Raw genomic sequence first — 20,208 nt, forward strand, 5'->3', positions numbered from 1 at the left:
TTACTTTTATACTGGTGCAAGGAAACTATTATTATGATGGTGGGTTATCAAACACAGTAGCTGGCTACCTCAGACATAAGACGCCCATTACGTACCTGTGTATCACCTATATGGGCTTGGAATCTGTATATCAATTGAAATAATTATTCATAGCCCAGATAGCATCATATTATTGTTTCAGCGTTGAAGTATAGTTAAATGCATTGAATTATGGTCAGTGTTAAATTATCAGCATTGAAACTGAATTGATTTTTGGTCATTTTTTCAATATTGAAAAATTAATGGTGGCGAAACCTTGATATAAAGTGACTTTTTCAACATTGAAAATAAGATGCTGAGTTAACATCAATATTATTGAAAATAAAAATGGAAAAATGAATTTATGGGGGGCGGCATGATGGTGCAGTGGTCAGCACTGTTGCCTCACACCTCTGGGACCCGGGTTTGAGACTCTGCCTGGGTCACATGTGTGGAGTTTGCATGTTCTCCCCATGTCGTCGTGAGGTTTCCTCCGGGTACTCTGGTTTCCCCCCATAGTCCAAAAACACGGTGAGGCTAATTGGAGTAGGAACATTATTGTACACGGTGCCATAATCAATGTCCCAGGACAGCGTGGTGGTAACATAACTATGTGCACAGCTATAAGTCAGAACGGTGCTGTTCACCATCATGCAACCCTGGGCCCATGTAACACTGCACACATTATTACATTCCTGGACAGCCTACATCATATGCTCACTAATGTTCACAGACCAGTTATGTCATCATCCATCCATCCATTTTCCAAACCGCTTATCCTACTGGGTCGTGGGGGGTCCGGAGCCTATCCCGGAAGCAATTGGCACGAGGCAGGGAACAACCCAGGATGTGGGACCAGCCCATCGCAGGGCACACTCACACACCATGCATTCACACATGCACACCTACAGGCAATTTAGCAAGTCCAATTAGGCTCAGCATGTATTTGGACTGTGCGGGGAAACCAGAGTACCCGGAGGAAACCCCACAACGACATGGGGAGAACATGCAAACTCTGCACACATGTGACCCAGGCGGAGACTCGAACCCGGGTCCCAGAGGTGTGAGGCAACACTGCACCACCATGCCGCCCCACTCTCAAGACCACATCATCTAATATAATCTCAATATGTGACTGTGTATATTTCTCACACAAGGATAACTGAGAGGTTATCTGATAATGCTCCAGTCCAGTGTCCATAATATACACTTCTTCATTACGCTAATCGTTATCAATCGCATTTTCAGATGCAGAACTATGGGGACAGAAGCAAAAAAGTTACTCATTGATGCCTTTAGTGTAACTGAGCTACAAAAAATTACATCTGCTCAATTTTTGCTCCACTTCTCTTTTCCTGCATTTCCATGAAACTTTCAAGTTGGCGCTGGGGCTTGTGGTCAACCAATAGGAAAAGTTTATCACTATAAGCCCCACCCAGTAAGTCTTGGTCGAGAAAAAAGTATGTTCTTTTTGGAACTAAAAAATGGTTCAGGAACTACCTCCTAAGACCTTCAATTGGGCCAAGTTCGTGCAGTAGGAAATCGCCTTATGACCTGCACCCACAATGGCTTGTTTAGAGACACCGGTTCAGCTGCCTGTATGCTTTTTCACCTGCGGCAGAAACAGCAGGCAAACCAGCACAAACAAGGTACGAACATGCAGTAATGGGGGTTCAAATCCCCAGACAGCGCCACCCACTGGGCCACATAGCATTTCATTTATCAGCAAATGTATATTTAAACCTTTGAGGTCCATCTCAGGCTCTTTGCAAGCAGAGATCAGGTCACTGAAATCTGAAGCAGTATGTTACTAATCTTACTAAAGCATGACAGAAGTGCTCACTTCTTTAATATTTATTCTGTGATCAAAGCATTGACTGCAAAAAACAAGGAGACCATAACATCTCTAATAGGTGAAAACCCTAAATGTCAAGCGCCCCCTACTGGCTGGCTGCAGTACCATTATTAGCACCACCCATCCCCATGTCTTTCAGTGGTAAGAGGCGATTTTCCACATCACTTTCACTTTGCCCCCCCCCCCCCCCCAAAAGGGGGTTCTTTGTTTCTACTGTGCAAAATAAGTAAGTAAGTAATACTTTAAGGTATTTTGTGTCATTAATGTATGATTTAAATGCAGGTAGTTTTATTACAGTCAGCTTTTATTCACAGTCAGTAGCTTGTCATCATGAAGAGGAAATGTGACAATCGTGAGTTTTTGGGCAACCACAGAAAAGCAGGAAAGTAGAGACAGTGAGATAATTAGTGCCAGTCAGATGATAGACGTATACAGTATGTGAGTCAAGGGTTATTCATATATTAATCATTCCCATTCAGATAACAAATCCTGAGAGATCCATTCCTGAGCATCATGCCAAGAAACACCACTTGTTTACTGATAACTGCTTTCATGTAAATTCTGCTGTGCTGAGAGTAAAGATGAAGAGGGAGAGACAGCAAGAGGCTGCTGACGGCAGAAAATGCAGGTGACATGGAGGGGAGTGAGAAAAGGAGCAAATATTGATGGTTAAGAGTGAATAATGACGTCACAGCAGCCTGATCCTGATGTTAGTTTAATATGCTTCTTAGTTTGGCCTGTGGTGTGTATTTCAGATACAGCATTTAATCAGGGAGACTGAGTGTGAGTCAATGACAGAGAGAGAGAGAGAGAGAGCAGACAGGCAGGTGAAGATGAAGGTGCATTAGGGAGGAGGGGGGAGGAGCTTGGACCTTCACCAAATCAGCCAAATGTAAATGTCACGTCTATCAAACAGGAGACCCTGCTTTCAGGAGAAATGGTTTAAAGATCACACTGGGCTCCCTTACAGCTCCCCCTCGTCTTAAGGGGGGTTCTTTGTTTCTACTGTGCAAAATAATTTGTAACACAAATGTCTAAACTGGCATGAAAGACACATTCAGCTCTTGTGAAGACTGGCATGTGAAACTGGAAAAGGCACTGGGGAAATTCAGTGCACATAAAGACAGGCAGTGCCACAGATTAGCACTGATGACATGGATTCAGAAGATCAATCCTGTTAATATTCAACCTTCAGATGAGCTGGAAAGAGCAGCAGCAAGTGAGGAAAAATCTTCTGAAGTTAAGTACTTGGCACGGCAAGGCCTGGCTTTTCGAGGTGTTGGTAAGGAGAGTGGGAATTCTGATCCTTCCTGATCCTTTTGGTTTTGATGTGTGTGTTGTAAAAAACCCTATTTTCCACCCGTGTCATGTACTGCCGCAACCAGAAGAGGGCAGAAGATATGGCACAAAAACAAAGGAAGAAGCCTAACTTTAAAAAAACTTCAAAAAACATCAAGACTCATCCAGCATGGGGTGGTGGGTTAACGAATAACACAAACAATCAAAGAATAAGCAAACAAATGAGAGAAAAGATGCAGAGATGACTGAGAAGCAGGGGATGACTGGAGAAAAGACGACAGGACCAGAAGACAGGAGGGATACAGGGAGAGCGGAGAAGACAGTATAACTGAAGAATGGGAGAAGAGGAGAGACCACAGAGGAAGGAGAACATAGATGACTGGAGGGGAGGGAATATAGGAGCAACAGAGAGAAGGAGGAAGGGCTGCGGAGGAGAAGACAGGATAAGAGGGGAAAATGTGCGCAGAGAAGGACAAACACCCCCCCCCCCCCCCCAAAGCCCTGTTTGTTCCCTTCTAGCTTCCAGATGAAACTCACAATGCACCCCAATGCCACCTAACTTCTCTTCCACATGATGCACCTTATTTACCCTTTGAATCCTGTCTATTATTGAGCGTTTTTCTATCCATTTGATTATAAGCTTATTACACTGTATGTACATTAGTCAGCCACATATGCTGTACGGCTTTGTTTTCCGGACAGTCTGGGCTACTCAGATATGTCATAATTCGATTTGTAAATGCTGACAGTCTTGATATTATCCTTCTTATCAGGAAAAACTACTTCTGCATATAGATATTTCTCAATTTTTAGTCTCATCTAATATAAAAATTGGCAGGTAGTACAAATATAATCTTATAAATGCTGAGATTAGAGTATCTGCGATGCAGGAATGCAGGGGTTTCATTGGGGCCCTTTCTATGGCTTAGTACTGTGAAGGAGTACATGGTTAGTGCCAGGCGCAAATGAATATCTTTGATTTTGCATCCATTTGGTAACTTGTTGAAGTTGTCTGATAGTCAGTAATACATGGTTTAATTAATATGATTCTTTATTTACTACTTTATAACATCTGAAAGAAACTGAAATAGGAAAGCTTATTTTAATTTATGGTCCACTGGATAAACACAGACATTACAGACGGTTTTAGAGTCTAATGCTGAATGTTTTTTGCTATCATTTTTCTGCCTGCATATGCTATGATTGGTGCAGTGAAATTTGAGAATGTGTTTGTGGTCAGTATCATAGCCTCAGACAACAAACCAACGCTGTAGCGTGTCACTGTGTTTACATGTGAGAGGGGTTCCAGTTACATAATGGACTCGTTCTAATTGTTTTGACGGAGCTCGACAAACCTAAAAAATAAATGCTGGTTTTATCAAAAACTATGTCATATAGCTATATTCCAGATTTATTACAGCCAAACACATCTCGGAGCTCCGAGGAACCTCCTTCTCCCTACATTTCCCTCCTTCACACTCTTCCCTCAAATACTGTTACATTTGTCTTTTTTCCACACTCACACCCTGTCTTGATCATACTCTGACTGCATGGCATCCATATGCAGGGCAAACTATTTTAGTCTTATCTAGTATAATAGGACATAAACATTGAATTTGATAGTTATCTTTTATTTACACATTAGAACACAACACATGAACATGAAGGGATCGTTTGCATTTGCAACCAACACCTCCGCAAACCCCCTGTGGAATACTGGCCGCGGAAAGGGGTGGGAATCCCCAAGCTGGAAGACTGTACTGCATCATGTTAACATTAGCTAGCTAGTTAGCATGGATACAGAGTGCACCGGATTACAACTATAAAGGACGTAAGGTGTGTGATATAGTAAAACACTTACTAACAGGTAATGCGCGTGAATGACAACTTTACCTGTTACCAGAATAGCCTCCTACACGTTCGCCGAATGACAGCAGGCAGAAGGCGGTGCGTTTTTCAGAAACACACCGGAGTTAAACTTACGCCGCGTTATTTACCAGCACTTGTAACACCAACATTTGCAGCCATTAACTCATATGTGGTAGTAACACTGAAATTACTTTCTCTGCGTCAAAATGAGGTAGCACTGTCATTTTGATACTTTATCATTCATACTTAACCGTACCTTCCTCCCATTCCTCCGTCTCTGCTTATTGACATTTAGGAGAGTCTCAGGTATAAATTAACGATTCAAAATTATCAAACAAAGACAGACACAACACTGAAAAGATGACAAAGACACAGTTTGAAAAGTAAATATGTTTTATTGCAAATCTCTTATCTTAACATAGCCTACCTTATCATATGTTAACTTAGCCTATCATATTTTATCTTAGCCTATCTTGTCATATCTTAACTTAACCTATCTTATTATATTTTAACTTAGCCTATCTTATCATATAACTTAACCTATCTTATCTTATTATATTTCAACTTAGCTTATATTAATATATTTCATGTTAACCTATCTTATATTTTAACTCAGCATATCTTATCCTATCGTATCTTATAGCTACATTAACACTTAAACAGTATCACTTTCCGTTGGGTCCCGCGGGATCCCAGTCCCAATGCAGGGCTCTAACACGGGTATTCTAAGAAAAAGAAAATAAACACTTTACTTAACTTTACTTAAAGCAGTCATATAACTAATAAATAAATAAATAAATACCCAATTAATGCCTTATAAATCATTTAGAAAAGTATTAAAAACACGGCTGTAAATACTTATACAAAGGCATAACACATTATAGCTATCTTGATAATGCATTATGAATGCTCTTATCTATATATACACAATAAATATCTTCATAATACATTATATCGGCCATTAATCCATAATAAACATGGCTATAATGTGTTATGCTTTTTTTTCTTCAATATTTATACCCATGTCTATAATATATTTATGGATGCATTACAGTGCATTGTGAAGGTGTCAATAATGCAGTTATATTACTGCTTTAAGTCATTTGTAAACCTGAATTCACAACCTTATAATTACTGCCTCTTGCTACTTCTTCTGAAAGGCAGGGGACAGCAGAAGAAGCACCACTTCATCTTCTTCTTCTTCTTCTTGTGGCTCTTCTCAGTATCATCTTCAGAAAGATCTTCGGCATTCACATGGAATGATACTTCTTCTTCACTGTAGATCTTCTCGGCAGCATCAGCATCTTCTTTTGTTTTATCTGTCTTCATCACTTCAGTCTCGTCCTCTTCCTCAGGTCCTCCTTCTGGTATAGTCAGTAGCTGTGATCTGTCTTCAGATGCCACCATACACTGAAACCTGACCAGTGTGGTAGCATCAGCATCTTCTGCCTGCTGGAATACCACATCAGCTTCTTCATTTTCCTCAGGTCCATCTTCCTGTAAAGTCTGCAGCCATATTCTGGCTACATATGCCGCCATGCACTGCCAACTGTCCACTGTGGCAGCATCAGTGTCTTCTGCTTCCTGAAGCTCCTCATCTGTTTCTTCATCTTCCTCAAGGTCTTCCTCCTGGATGGGTTCTAGCCAAGTTCTGCCTACTTGTGACACCACATATTCCACAGCATTCCCTGTACTTTTCCCTCCTCCTCCCTTAACCTCCTCCACATTCACTCCCACCTCACATACATTCTCCTCACCTCCATTTAGCATATCCATCATACTAATACCAGCCTCTGTCCCCTCCATCACAACCCTGGAGGCCTTCCCCTCAAATGTTCCCCACTCTGGTACATCCACATATTCCTCACTACTCTGCCCCCTTACCTCACTTTCCCCCCGGCTTGTCCGGTCCTTCCTGACTTTCTTTTTTTTGTTAAGGTAGCAAGTTTTATAAATTTCCCAGTCTTCAGATGAAAGGCCGTAATTACTCTGAAGACTTTGAGATGAAATACTAGTGCTGGCTAGCAGTCCATCCTTTCCCACACTCTCCCCTCCCTTACCCAAATCAGTAGACCCCCCCAATCCCCCCTTAACCCCCCCAGCCTGGACAGTGGGGAGTGTCACTGGTGAGAACTCCTCCACACCTTCTCCCCAGTTGATCACTTCATCCCACAGGTTCCAGGCTTCCCAGTGTTGGGTGTTGGTCCATCGATCAGCTCTCTCAATTCGCTCTCTGGGGAATAAATGAGAGATTAACCAGCACTTAAGAGAGATAATAAAATAAATAAAGAGCTGGAAATTCTTCAACCATACAGAAAATACAATTTTTATAATTATTATAATAAATAATTACAGGGTTCACATATATAAAAAAGAAAGAATAAAAGAAACAGCGAGCAAAATTGCAAAAAAAATCTACTGTAAAATGCACGATACTGTAAGTGCAATAACATATTAAATAGTAATGTCACCAAATTATAACTAGAATCAAATACGAAACAACTGTGCTCCACATCAAATAAATACCCAGATGAATACTACCAAGAACTGAGTTAACACTAACCAAGCTAAGAATATTTGAAAGTGTTAATCCTGTGTAACAATGTAAATAGATGTAATGATAAACTTAGAAGCATCTAGCCTACTCCGAAATTAATGCCCCCAATTTTTTTTTAACAATTTACCTACCACCCTGTACAGTAGGGGGTCCCAACTTCCGGTCGGTGTTCCGGTACCGTCCGCGCGGAGTATTGCACCGGGCGGCAGACAACCGGGGGTAGAGGAGCCATCCGTCCCGTTTATTAGGGGATCGCGCCGTTTTGGAAAGAAAGCTGCCCGTATTGATGTACGGAAATACGCCATTAGCCCCGCATGTCCGTATACACCGTCAATCTCCCGCCGCTCGGCGTGGGAACCCCCAAATTATACCGCCGTCTTACCCATCCGTGACACTTTTCTACGACGGAAACCGATCCGCGGACATCGAAAGGTTGGGAAGCCCTACTAAACTAGCATGTTTGAGATGAATTTACTAACCAAATAGTCTGTCATTATTTAAATATTAGCAACCACAGTAGCAATAAAAACCACTGCACTTTAAATGACGTTAAAAAATATGTAATATTAAAAAAAATTTAATGTTTTTTATTGTATTATAGACATTTACTATGTCATTATAGTATAAAAGGCTAAATAATCAAAGTAGCACAACATCAGTTGAAGAATTCAAAGACATTTTGGAGAGCTAACAAGCTACTCACCTCTGCGCCATTTTCACTCAGAGTTTGTTGTGCATCAAACGGTAAAGTTTGTTTACGTTGTTTCTATGGAAACTGCTCTGACTCTCCGCTTGACCGTAATATAAAGGCATGTATGCAGTAATTTTCTGATTGCAGATTTGATCCCTATGCAGTAATTGACCACTGACCTCTTGGACCCTCTGGGCTGCCTTCACCTGCATTGAGGCAGCTGTTACGTTTGCTGTCATTACATTCAGCCCAAAATATCAAAGTACAGGATTTAAGATTTGAATTAGTAACAGGACCATGGGAAACAAAACATATATGTTATTGATCCCTCGAAGAAAGTTTTCAATTTTCTCCTTCTTTCAGTTCTTAAATAACGTGTCAGTTTTTGCTCTGTTTGGTTGGGATTTACCATTTTAACATTGTAGCAGTTCCTAGGCAATACACAGACAAATTCTTTTTTTTAGGATGGAATTGTTATGCTGTAAACGATTACCTTCACGTTTCAACAAAGGTACTTGCTTTCGATATATAATTTTTTGTACATGTGTACTCTGGTCATACCCCTTGTACATATGGATGGCATGGAAGGACAGTCACTGCTGTCACCTATACTGTCCCTGTCTGCTTTTCTCATTTAAGTGTTGATACGGCAAAAGAAGATGGACCTTTTGTAGAAATTTCCAGCCAGAGACTTGGTTCCTATATGAAGAGAATATTTTATTTTAATTCAGGCTTGCATGTGATCTCCCCTTTACTGCACAAGGAGGGCACACACATCAACAATTAGCAATGCAGCAAAATACAGATGAACAATTTCTCACAGTTTCAGAATAAATCAGATTTCTCTGTAATTCAGAGATTGTCTAAGACTAGATCATTTTCTGCACTTGAACCTAATTTCAAGATAAATGACACCTGGGTCTATTAAAAGAAGGTGATGCTGCCTGACCCACCAACCAAGGCTGGGAGGAAAGGGAGGAATACTAGTCAAAGGAAGGAAGAAAAGCAGCCCACCCTATCTCATGGTCATGGATACAAAAGTCAGGGAGTGTTACGAAGAAGACACCACACTTAAGACCATTGGTTTTATGCACTGAATTACACCAGATAGAGTTTTTGCATTCTAGCTGTGTTACGTAACATTCCTCAGCCTTCATTTGTTTCCACAGAATGCAGGACATAATTTAGGGTGCCAAACAAGACAGCGGAACTGCAGTATAGCCAATTATTTGTTTCAGTAGTTTTATAACAACTCGAACATAAAATGTTTGTTTTTCTTAGATAAAAGTCCAGTTGAAACAGACTTTATTTTTAAATGTTAGATTGGATTTAAGAGATGGAACATGTTGCTTGTGTTAATACTGCTTTGATTTTGAGGATGAAGTCTGAAGTGTAGGTGACGTGTAACAGGTTGTTATTTTACTTTTAATTTATAATTATACAAGATTCTGTTTTCCTTCTTCTGTCTAACTTGATGGGTACAATATCCTTTAAACTTTCCCATGATGCTTTTGTCCTGCATCGCCCCTCCCTCTGTCTTTTCCCCTTTATAAGGGTCCCGACCTCATTTCCTCTTCCCTTTGGTGTATTGCACACGTGGGAAGAGGTGAGGATCTAGTGGCAGGGTCCCCCGAGTTAGTAAATCAATTGTATAATTATGACCCATATATTATATATTATATTTGATTTATTATTCATCATAAGCAGGGGATAGAAAACACGTCTATACATAAGTATATACATTGTTTTACTTTGTGCAGAGAGAGCGAGAGGGCCAGAGCATATGAAGTTTACCCCTTTCCTTATTGTTCCCAACAGTTTCAATAAAATCCAGGAACGACAACGGCGTCTGTAATATCCCTTCCTCCTGCACCCCACACACACCTGATAACACCCCAAAACACAATGCAGAGTATAGGCAGGGAATGACCGGTTACATAGGTACACTAGTGCGGCTTGTAAATATGCCCTTAATTTATGCCTGAATATCCCTCCCATATAGTGGCTGACCACATATCATGTGAAAGACCCGGAGAGAGTGAGTGTATATATATGTATGATGTGCATGTGAGAGACACCATCGGAAGTCCGGTTCAGTTCCTCAGAGGCACTACTATGGAGGCACTTACAGTAATAAACTTGCTGACCGCAAAAACTGGCACTATGATGGAAGTTATGCAGATGTGCAGAGTAGATGGAATAATGTTTGTACCTCGATAAGATTGTATGCCTTTTGCCTGTGTCTCCAGCCAGTGCCGGGGGTGAAACGCGCCTGCAATTATCAGCGGGATAACATTATCGTTCTTTTTATTCTGTGGAAAATGAAAGACCGATTTGCTGGCCAGATTTATTTATGAATCATAAACATGTTGTGGGCTATATAAGTAAAGTCAGGGCTCTCAAGTCTTATGCATTGACTGTGAGACACTTGCATTTCAACCAGTTCACATGCTCACGCGCCGCACCTTATGTTTGTCAAGCTGAGAAGTAAGGGTTAGGGTTATAATTATCAATAAATAATGTACTTCCCTGTGAAACAATGATGCTGGATGTTTATTTGCATATCATGATATGGTGCAGCCTTTTAATAGGTTTCTGTTTTTCTGTTAATCCTTCATGGTGTTGAATAAGTCAGCAAGCATAAGTGTAAGGCTAGTGAGTGACTGGTGTTTTCGGGGGAGACTCCCTAGAGCTGGAGAGAAATACCTTAAGGCACGGGATGAAAAATCCCAAATCTTCCAGGAAAAATGTCAGCACTATATGTATTTGCCACACAGAACAGAACAAAAAATTCCTTAGGGAATCACACGCCTACCATAGTCACTATACTACTCAGAACGCCTGGCAGCCACCAAATCAAACATAGGAAAAGGTCCGGATTTATAGCGTTAGAATGTGGTAGACTAATATCCATAACGTACCATCCTAGAACACACTGTGTTCTAAAATTTAAGCCCAATTAAAATCTGAATATTAAATGAGGAAAATAATTTGATTTGTTCTTCTATCCCAAGTTGTGGTCTAAAAGCAATAAGACCACCATCCATTATATCTGCTTTGGGGAAAATGCACTCCTGTATCCACTAGGGGAGCTCTCACCTCTTCTGGGCCCAGCTAAATAAGAACATAAGAACTATACAAACGAGAGGAGGCCATTCGGCCCATCAAGCTCGCTTGGGGAGAACTAAACTAATAGCTCAGAGTCGTTAAAATCTTATCTAGCTCTGATTTAAAGGAACCCAAGGATTCAGCTTGCACTACATTATCAGGAAGGCTATTCCATACTCTGACTACACACTGTGTAAAGAAGTGCTTCCTTAAATCCAGCTTGAAATGTTCTCCCGCTAATTTCCACCTATGGCCACGAGTTCGTGTATTTAAACTAATGCTGAAGTAACTATTTGGTTGAACAGCATCCAAACCTGTTAGAATCTTATATACCTGGATCATGTCCCCCCTCAGTCTCCTTTGCTTGAGACTGAACAGATTTAGCTCAAGTAACCATTCCTCGTATGACATTCCTCTAAGACCAGGAATCATTTTTGTGGCCCTACGCTGCACCTTTTCTAAGGCCACAATGTCCTTTTTAAGATATGGTGACCAAACCTGCACACAATATTCTAGGTGAGGTCTCACCAAGGAATTGTATAATCTTAGCATTACCTCCCTTGACTTAAACTCCACACACCTGGAGATATACCCCAACATCCTATTGGCCTTTTTTATTGCTTCCCCACACTGGCGAGAATGGGACATGGAAGCATCAACATACACACCAAGGTCAGCTACCTTTATTTCAGTGACACCCATGAAATACCTGTACTTTATATTTCTGCTCCCTAGATGGAGTACCTTACATTTATCGACGTTAAATTTCATCTGCCAGGTATCGGCCCAGTCACTAATTAAATCAAGATCCCGCTGTAGCTGCTGAGCCACTAATTCAGTATCTGCTACACCACCCACCTTGGTGTCATCTGCAAATTTCACCAGTTTACTGTATATATTGGTATCCATATCATTTATGTAAATTAGGAACAATAGTGGTCCTAAAATCGAACCCTGCGGTACCCCACTATGAACGCAAGCCCACTGTGACATTGTGCCTCTTATAACTACTCGCTGTTTCCTATCTGTTAACCAGTTATCAATCCAGGTCACTACGGTACCTAAAATACCTGTCGCTTTGAGTTTAAGTAGGAGCCTCTTGTGGGGGACAACATCAAAAGCCTTTTGGAAATCTAAGTAGATGACATCATAGGCCTTCTTATCATCAACTTCCTGAGTAGCTTCCTCAAAAAACTCCAACAGATTTGTTAAACAGGATCTACCTCTCCTAAATCCATGCTGGCTATCCCGCAAAATGTTATTGGAGTCCAGGTAATTTACCATTTTCTCTTTGATTATAGCCTCCATAACTTTACCAGTTATACAAGTTAGACTGATTGGCCTATAGTTAGACAAATTACTTCTATCCCCTTTTTTGAAAATAGGCGTTATGAAGGCGTGCTTCCAATCAGAAGGTACCACCCCTTCAAAATAATTATGTTACGCATTCTAACAAGCTTTATTATCTGTGTCAATAAGCCCTGCTTTTACACTAACACTCCTGCTGAGAGGCTAGTTTGATTACCAGTCTTGCCCTTGTCATTAGGAACACATGAGAATTTGCGCAGTGCTGTTTCACAGTGGATTGTCACTGGTTTTCCCCAAGACTGGTACGATACATTTTATTCAGTTTCATACCACAGGTTATTGCAAGAGGGATCAATTGGTTTACTTTCATACTGGTGCAAGGAAACTATTATTATGATGGTGGGTTATCAAACACAGTAGCTGGCTACCTCAGACATAAGACGCCCATTATGTACCTGTGTGTCACCTATATGGGCTTGGAATCTGTATATCAATTGAAATAATTATTCATAGCCCAGATAGCATCATATTATTGTTTCAGCGTTGAAGTATAGTTAAATGCATTGAATTATGGTCAGTGTTAAATTATCAGCATTGAAACTGAATTGATTTTTGGTCATTTTTTCAATATTGAAAAATTAATGGTGGCGAAACCTTGATATAAAGCGACTTTTTCAACATTGAAAATAAGATGCTGAGTTAACATCAATATTATTGAAAATAAAAATGGAAAAATGAATTTATGGGGGGCGGCATGATGGTGCAGTGGTTAGCACTGTTGCCTCACACCTCTGGGACCCGGGTTTGAGACTCTGCCTGGGTCACGTGTGTGGAGTTTGCATGTTCTCCCCATGTCGTCGTGGGGTTTCCTCCGGGTACTCTGGTTTCCCCCCACAGCCCAAAAACATGCTGAGGCTAATTGGAATTGCTAAATTCCCCATAGGTGTGCATGTGTAAGAGTGACTGGTGTGTGAGTGTGCCCTGCAATGGGCTGGCCCCCCATCCTGGGTTGTTCCCTGCCTCATGCCCATTGCTTCCGGGATAGGCTCCGGACCCCCTGCGACCCAGTTGGATAAGCGGTTTGGAAAATGGATGGATGGATGGATTACTCATACAAACACACACATCTGAAGGTTCTCAACTCTAGGTTTATATCAAACACATTAAAGCCAAACAAATGCAAAAAGTCCATGTATCGTTTGTCCTTGGGTTTTCCAGTCCAAAACGAAATCAGAAAAACTAAACAACAGCAGCGTTTTTTGGTTTTTCTGTCAGAAGGGGAAAAAGCGAAAAGCAGAAAACAAAAAATCAGGCTTCATATTTTATCCGAAAATGTAGAAATTATTACAAAAATACACCATTCTAAGGGTGGGTGTTTCCAAGCTTATGACTGGGACTGTTAATGTTGTAAGATAAAGTTCACATTAGGCTGTATCTTACATCTCCGGTATCTGTTAGATCTGAATTTACTCATAGAAAAGAAACAAAAGAAGGTGATTTTACGGTTTTCCCATTTGGTTTTAAAACAGAAAAATAACAAATTTATTTTTGTATAGCGCGTTATCCCAACAATACATTGTCTCAAAGCGCTTTACAGCATCCCCACCCAAAGCCCCCAGTGAGTAAGACATAGGTGACAGTGGCAAGGAAAAACTCTCTAGAAGGAAGAAACCTTGGGAGGGACCAGACTCAAAGGGGGAGCCCAACCTCCAGGGGCCGGCAGGGAGAGTCGAATAGAAGAGATGGCTAAGTGCCAAGTCACATTGTCCAAATCACAGGATTTGAGGCACAACCGGGGAGCAGGGAGGTGATGACAAGCCCGTGCCGACTCTCCTTCCAATCGCCAGGCAACCAGAAGTAATTAGGCAGCGGGTCATACATGGAAGATGGCACAGGCAGAACGCGAGCTGGATGCAAGGACGTCATGGGTACATGTCACATGTAGCAGGGTGTGCTGAAAATCTTGATAGATTGAGGTCTCCAGGCAGCACAACCCAGGAGGAGTTGGGGAAATAAAATGTGCAATTATTCAAAGTATAGGGGAGACTATAGGCAGTGCTAACAGTTAGGTGAGTGCAATATGAAGTGCAAAGTGCAAGCTCCGGCAGATATGGCAATGGCAGCATAAGTAGGAGGGAGAGGCAAGTGGGAATGCAGGCATGGGGAGTCCCTGAATGTCAGCACTCCAGTTCCACAAGGGATGGTGAACCTAGAGTGACAGCCCTGACAGTTCAGTTTATCTAAAGCCAATGGCACCGATACCCACCCAGCTCTACACCTCACACTGTAGGTCAGACTGGTGGCAGCGGTGGGATCATTTCTTTCCTTTGTGGTTTTTCCGTTTAGAAACCTAGAATTAGCTTTAACATGTCGGAGGCCGAGGATAGTGTACAATCTCCTAATTATGAGGGCGCTGATTGTCCTGTTACGTCTAGAGAGTGTTTTCTCAATCTCCCGGTGCCCCCCCCTGCTCACCCAATATTTATACCGGAAACTTTTAATGGTGTGGGGCGTGAGTTGTCTGACTGGTCGGAACAATTTTATCTGGCGCCTGAGGTAAACAGGTGGGATGAGTCTCTGAAAATTAAGTTTATGTCTTTGCTGTTGTCTGGCCGTGCTAGAGAGATGTATAGTGGGATGCCGAGTGAGGCTAAAAGTAATTATGGGTTGTTAAAAGCGGCTATGGCAAGGTGTTTTGAACCTGGTGATAGTAGTGATTGGAATAGAGCTAGTTTTACCGCCCGTCGCCGCCTGCATAGCGAGACGGCAAGGGAATTTGGTAACGCCTTACGGAGATTAGCCGCTAGGGGTTATCCCACGGCTGATCATCGGATTTGTGATCTGTTGGCAAGAGACCAGTTTATTACGCATGTTGCTACCGTAAGCAAAAAGCATAAAACTTGGCAAAGACTAGACTATGAAAAGGGAAGGTGAACATCATACTTACAAGATCTTCTGCTAAAGCAAATGGACAAACCCCTTTTAACTGAATCAAGTTACTTTAAAAAATTAATAATCCAAAAATAAATCAATAAAAATTAAGAAAAACACAATCATGCTTTGAACTAATACTGCAGTCAGTCCTAAATGTTCCCATGACATTCTTTTCGTCACGACGCACACTCGGTACATACTGGTTAAAAACCATTTATAATCCTTCATGTACCAGTCTATGATGGAGCACCCCAACCTGGGCCACCCATCCAACATGGCAGATTTCTGCCCCCTGGCCCTGGAGACTAACATACCAACCTCTGGAAACAGGGAACCAGGGGGACATGGGCCGCTGACTGGATGGGTGGCTCCAGAATGAGGTGAAGCAGAAGGTAGACTCCACAGCAGAGGACCGAGGAATGTAGACCAAAACCAGGGAACCTGAAGTGGCAAGAACACAAACCAGGACAGACATATAAAATCAAAGCAAACGCATCAGTGGCACAGCCCACCAGCTTGTGAAAGATGGCTACCTGGCATCATGAATCCCTTAATCAAAAACCTTTGTGATGGCAACTTTGCCACCCAGGACTGATCCCTTCTAAAGACCTCAAGTTTCAATGCAAGGTTTCCGAAATGTTTTGAAACATCAGTCCATGTGACTGCTGTGGTATTGTTCCAGGCAGGGAAAACAACTTAGGAGAAAATTTCCGTGCATGTTGGGTGTTTGTGGTACTGTTGGGCTGAGGGGGTAATTGAGTGACTATTAACCTTTGAAATCCAATTATATTATTTAAACAGGTTAGTAGTTAGACAGTGTGATTTAGATGAGGATAAGGATGTTTTATTGTCATTACAAAACGTGTTCTACATGAAGGGAACAAAATGAGGCACTCAGATCCGGTGTATTAGCAATAATAAAATAGAAATAAAATCGAAAGAACAATACAATGAATAATATGGTAACAATTAAAATAAAATAGAATAAAGACATTAAGATAAATTCCATTAGGAGAATTTAACCATGGATGTAAAGTGAGCAGGTGTGAGTGTAGCAGAGATTACTGAGGTCTGTGTGTAACAAAGTATATGTGACACTGGCTGAGGAAGCAGCAACGTGTGTGTGTGCAAAGTCACAGTAATAACCTGCAGCTCTGAAGGATCTATTGCAGCGAAGCCCTGACATGTAACACTGGTGATGAATAGCAGTGTTAGATATAGGTATAGTGAGGTACTTATAATTACAGTAGGTAGATTTAGTGGATTAGATTTAGTTAGAAACATACAGGGCAAATCTAGATAACACATACACACACAGATTACATATAAATATAAATTTAGGGGCAGTGTGTAGCTCAGTGTGCTAAGCCTGTGATCAGAAAATAGCCCACTTTAGCCCAGCATGGGCAAATCTGTGGGTCCTTCAGCAAGGCCCCCAGCTCCCTGGGTGCCACTATGACTGGCTGCCCGTCACGGCCAGCTCACTCTGAGCAAGTTGGGGGAGGCAAAACGAAAATATCTTGATTGGGATCAATAAAAAGTATTAATTCTTATCCTACGGTCTGAGCATTCGGTCAATCCAAGTACAGAGAGTGGTAATGTGGACAATGCTGCTTGCATTTCCGGCCCAGCAAGGCCTGCTGCTGCTCCACAGCTATATATATATATATATATTCAGCACTGACCTTTTTCCATTCAGTGGTTGTTAAAAAACTTTGTGTAGCCTAGTAATGGTGTAGTGCAATATTCTTTGGTTTGTAATATAAGGGATTAAATAATATCCTCCAAGTGACATACAGGCCCTCCACATTTTCAGTGAAAGGAGACCAGACAGCATGAAAGCTCTTCCTACATCTGCTGTATCTCAGATTTTCAATAGGTAACATAGAAAACACATCTTTAACCTATTGTCTGAAGGCAGGGGGTCTGGAGGACTTCCCCTGCGTGAGAGTTGTTCTTCCACCCAGCAGAGAGGAGAAGGCTGTGGCTCTGGCCTGTGAGGCGGTGTATTGTTTTTCTGCGGGGAGATGTGAGCATCGGGTGAGACTCGACTCAAATGCAGCCGCTTTGAGACAGACGTGGACTTTAAGGAAACACAGACTACACATGGAACAGCAATGACTGAGCTGGGGAACGCAGTGAGGGCAGACATATTTATACACAGCACACTAATCAGCGACAAAACAGGTGTACAGGGTTAGGATGGAGAACTATAATGGGATACAGGAGAATTAGGAGGGTTACAAAGGGCCAGCAGCGACCTCTGCTGGCATGAGTGGGAGGAGACATGAAAAAATAAGAGATTACAGGTCATGACAGGAGCACCAAGCACAGCAACAGTGGGGTCATGCTCAATTATCACACCACATATATGAGAAAACATTATGAAAATCTGTTCCCAAAAATTGTTCAAACATCAGCATGACCGAAACATACGACTGGTTGGATCTAGGCTACACTGGCACTGACAGCAGAGTGTAACAAATTACCAGCTACGACACATATCCAATGATTCAGAAGAAAGACAATTTGAAGAAAGAAAGTGGTTAATTGACTATTGTATAATAATCAAATCACTTCATAATCATGTAATACATAATATGTCACGATGGGAAGAGGGACAGTCCAAGGGCAGCCTTGTGGGTTTTATTGCTGAACCAAAAGACATGAATAGAAATCAAAAGGAGGAGGAGAACGCAAATAGGAGGGAGGGAGAGAGGAATAAGCAGGAGGAGTCGGGGAGAACCTACTAACACGGGGAGCAGAGAGGGGTCCTCCTCCTTTTTGGGTAAAACTAATTGCTTGTGACATGGTAAGAGGCAACTTCTTTCTTGAGAGAATTTCTTTAAAGGGCAAGACAACCAAAGCTGTTAATCCAACAGGAAAAAATAGCCTTTGTAGAATTCTATGTGAAGACCCTCTGGGCCAGGCGCCCTGCCGCTCTGCATTGTTTTCTTTGCATGTACAACTTTGTACATACATGTACATAATTTTAATATTTTATCACGAAGCCTGAAGAGCAATATGAACTATATCATGCTTTAAGTAAATTGTCTCATCCATTATTAGATTTAAACACAGTCATAATCCACAGCAAACTGTACTTACAGCCTTCATCCTGCTCTTCAGTCTCTGACGTGCTGCATCTAAATGGGGACTCGTCAAAAAGCCAAGTGGAGCTGTCATGAATGAAGGCCTTGTTCAAGCTTCCCCAGCCTGACAGCAGGTTAGTCTCTCATTTGACTAAAGTATATTTAACTTCTACAGAACTTTGCAGGCTCATCTAGGATGGAGAATTTCTGCTGCTGAGCGCCTTAGAAAAGATTCTCAGAGGGAGATACGAGTCCTAGGTGCCTGCTGGGTACATATTCAGGACAGAGTTAGGACCGACTCCAAAAATTCTGCACTGTCTCCCAGATTGGGGGAAAAATTTGTATTTTACTGAAAATTTCATTTCTAATAGATGGAATCTGATTTACCTTAGACTTGGTCAGGAGTCATGTGGATAAATTTCAGAACAACAGACGGCCTGTGGGCTGGGAGGGACAGGCAGGTTGGCAGGTGGGGGCACGCGGAATGCTCCTGGGGGTGTGGTGGGTGTGCTTATATGATTTACAGGAGCCGAAGCTAAGAGAGGCACTAAACTGCACAAACATCCTCATATACGAAGTTTTACATGAAAAGGGGCCATGGGCTTGTTGGCGCTATAATTCTTAGCACCCTGACTTGCTCTCTGGGGCTTTGGGTTTTTGAGACAATATGAGAAGGGCAGGTGCCCATTGGCGTGGAATTTCTCCGATTTGTGTTTTTCCTTCTTCCTCTTTTTGTTTTCTTCAATTGCCAACAAGAGAAATTAATATGACAATGCCAAAGCGTCTGTAATTGCAACAATTTTCTGGAAGAAGGGGTGTGTTTTTTGACATAAATGCAGGGGTGCCAATATTTTTGGCCATGACTGTAATAGTTATTTGTGATTTGTAATCATTATTTAATTTTATCGATCCATCTACCTACCTACACTAAAAAATGTACAGTTGGATGTAATTAATTTTAAGACAAATGGTTACATGAAATTACTATCCAAGAACATTTTATTTTGTAATTCAAATTTTTCTTATTTTTCAAACCAAGAAGTTACAGCACTTCAGCCATTCACATTTATAAAACAATATGACCAATCACTAGTTCAACCTCCCAGCCATTTATCCTTCAAAAACATGGCCCTAGAAACGTTCCCACATTTTCATCATATCTTGTTTCCCATTTAGTCTGTCCAACATTTTTTCATATGAAGCTGCCTTAATCATCTCATCGGTCCATTCCTTTATATTGGGGATTGTTGAGGACTTCAAATGCCTTAATATTACCCTCATGGCAGTTATGAGTCCCACCATCACAGCCTTAAACTGTTTATTATTCACCTTTGGCAATTCCACTCTATCTCCTAGCAGACAGAGTCGGGTTTGCAGGGAAAAGTAAAGTCTAGCCATTTGTCCAGGAGATCAAGCTCTCTACCCCAAAATGGATATACCTGAGAGCACTGCCACAGCTTGTGTAAATAAGCCCCCA

The 20,208-nt window shown here is 41.5% G+C and overlaps 2 protein-coding genes across 15 annotated transcripts in view; one reads left to right on the forward strand and one right to left on the reverse strand.

Moving 5' to 3' along the window:
* LOC125721441 (uncharacterized) overlaps nucleotides 1-7,085 on the reverse strand; it is a 90,364-nt gene extending 83,279 nt beyond the window's left edge. For 5 of the 12 annotated variants that reach the window (XM_048997361.1, XM_048997354.1, XM_048997352.1 and 2 more), the window contains exon 1: nucleotides 6,926-7,085. Coding sequence is in view for 7 of the 12 variants with exons in the window: in XM_048997351.1 (XP_048853308.1) it covers nucleotides 6,173-6,847 (675 nt within the window). In the remaining 5 variants the exon portion in view is untranslated. Of the gene's footprint in view, nucleotides 1-5,423; nucleotides 5,767-6,152 lie in introns of those variants that run through there. The other 7 variants (XM_048997357.1, XM_048997358.1, XM_048997356.1 and 4 more) reach the window with 4 other exon arrangements.
* Nucleotides 1-20,208, forward strand: part of LOC125721414 (NACHT, LRR and PYD domains-containing protein 12-like) — a 269,652-nt gene that overhangs the window by 142,433 nt on the left and 107,011 nt on the right. The window lies entirely within an intron of this gene.

Source organism: Brienomyrus brachyistius, unplaced genomic scaffold, assembly GCF_023856365.1.
Source record: "Brienomyrus brachyistius isolate T26 unplaced genomic scaffold, BBRACH_0.4 scaffold33, whole genome shotgun sequence".
Taxonomy (NCBI): Eukaryota; Metazoa; Chordata; class Actinopteri; order Osteoglossiformes; family Mormyridae; genus Brienomyrus; species Brienomyrus brachyistius.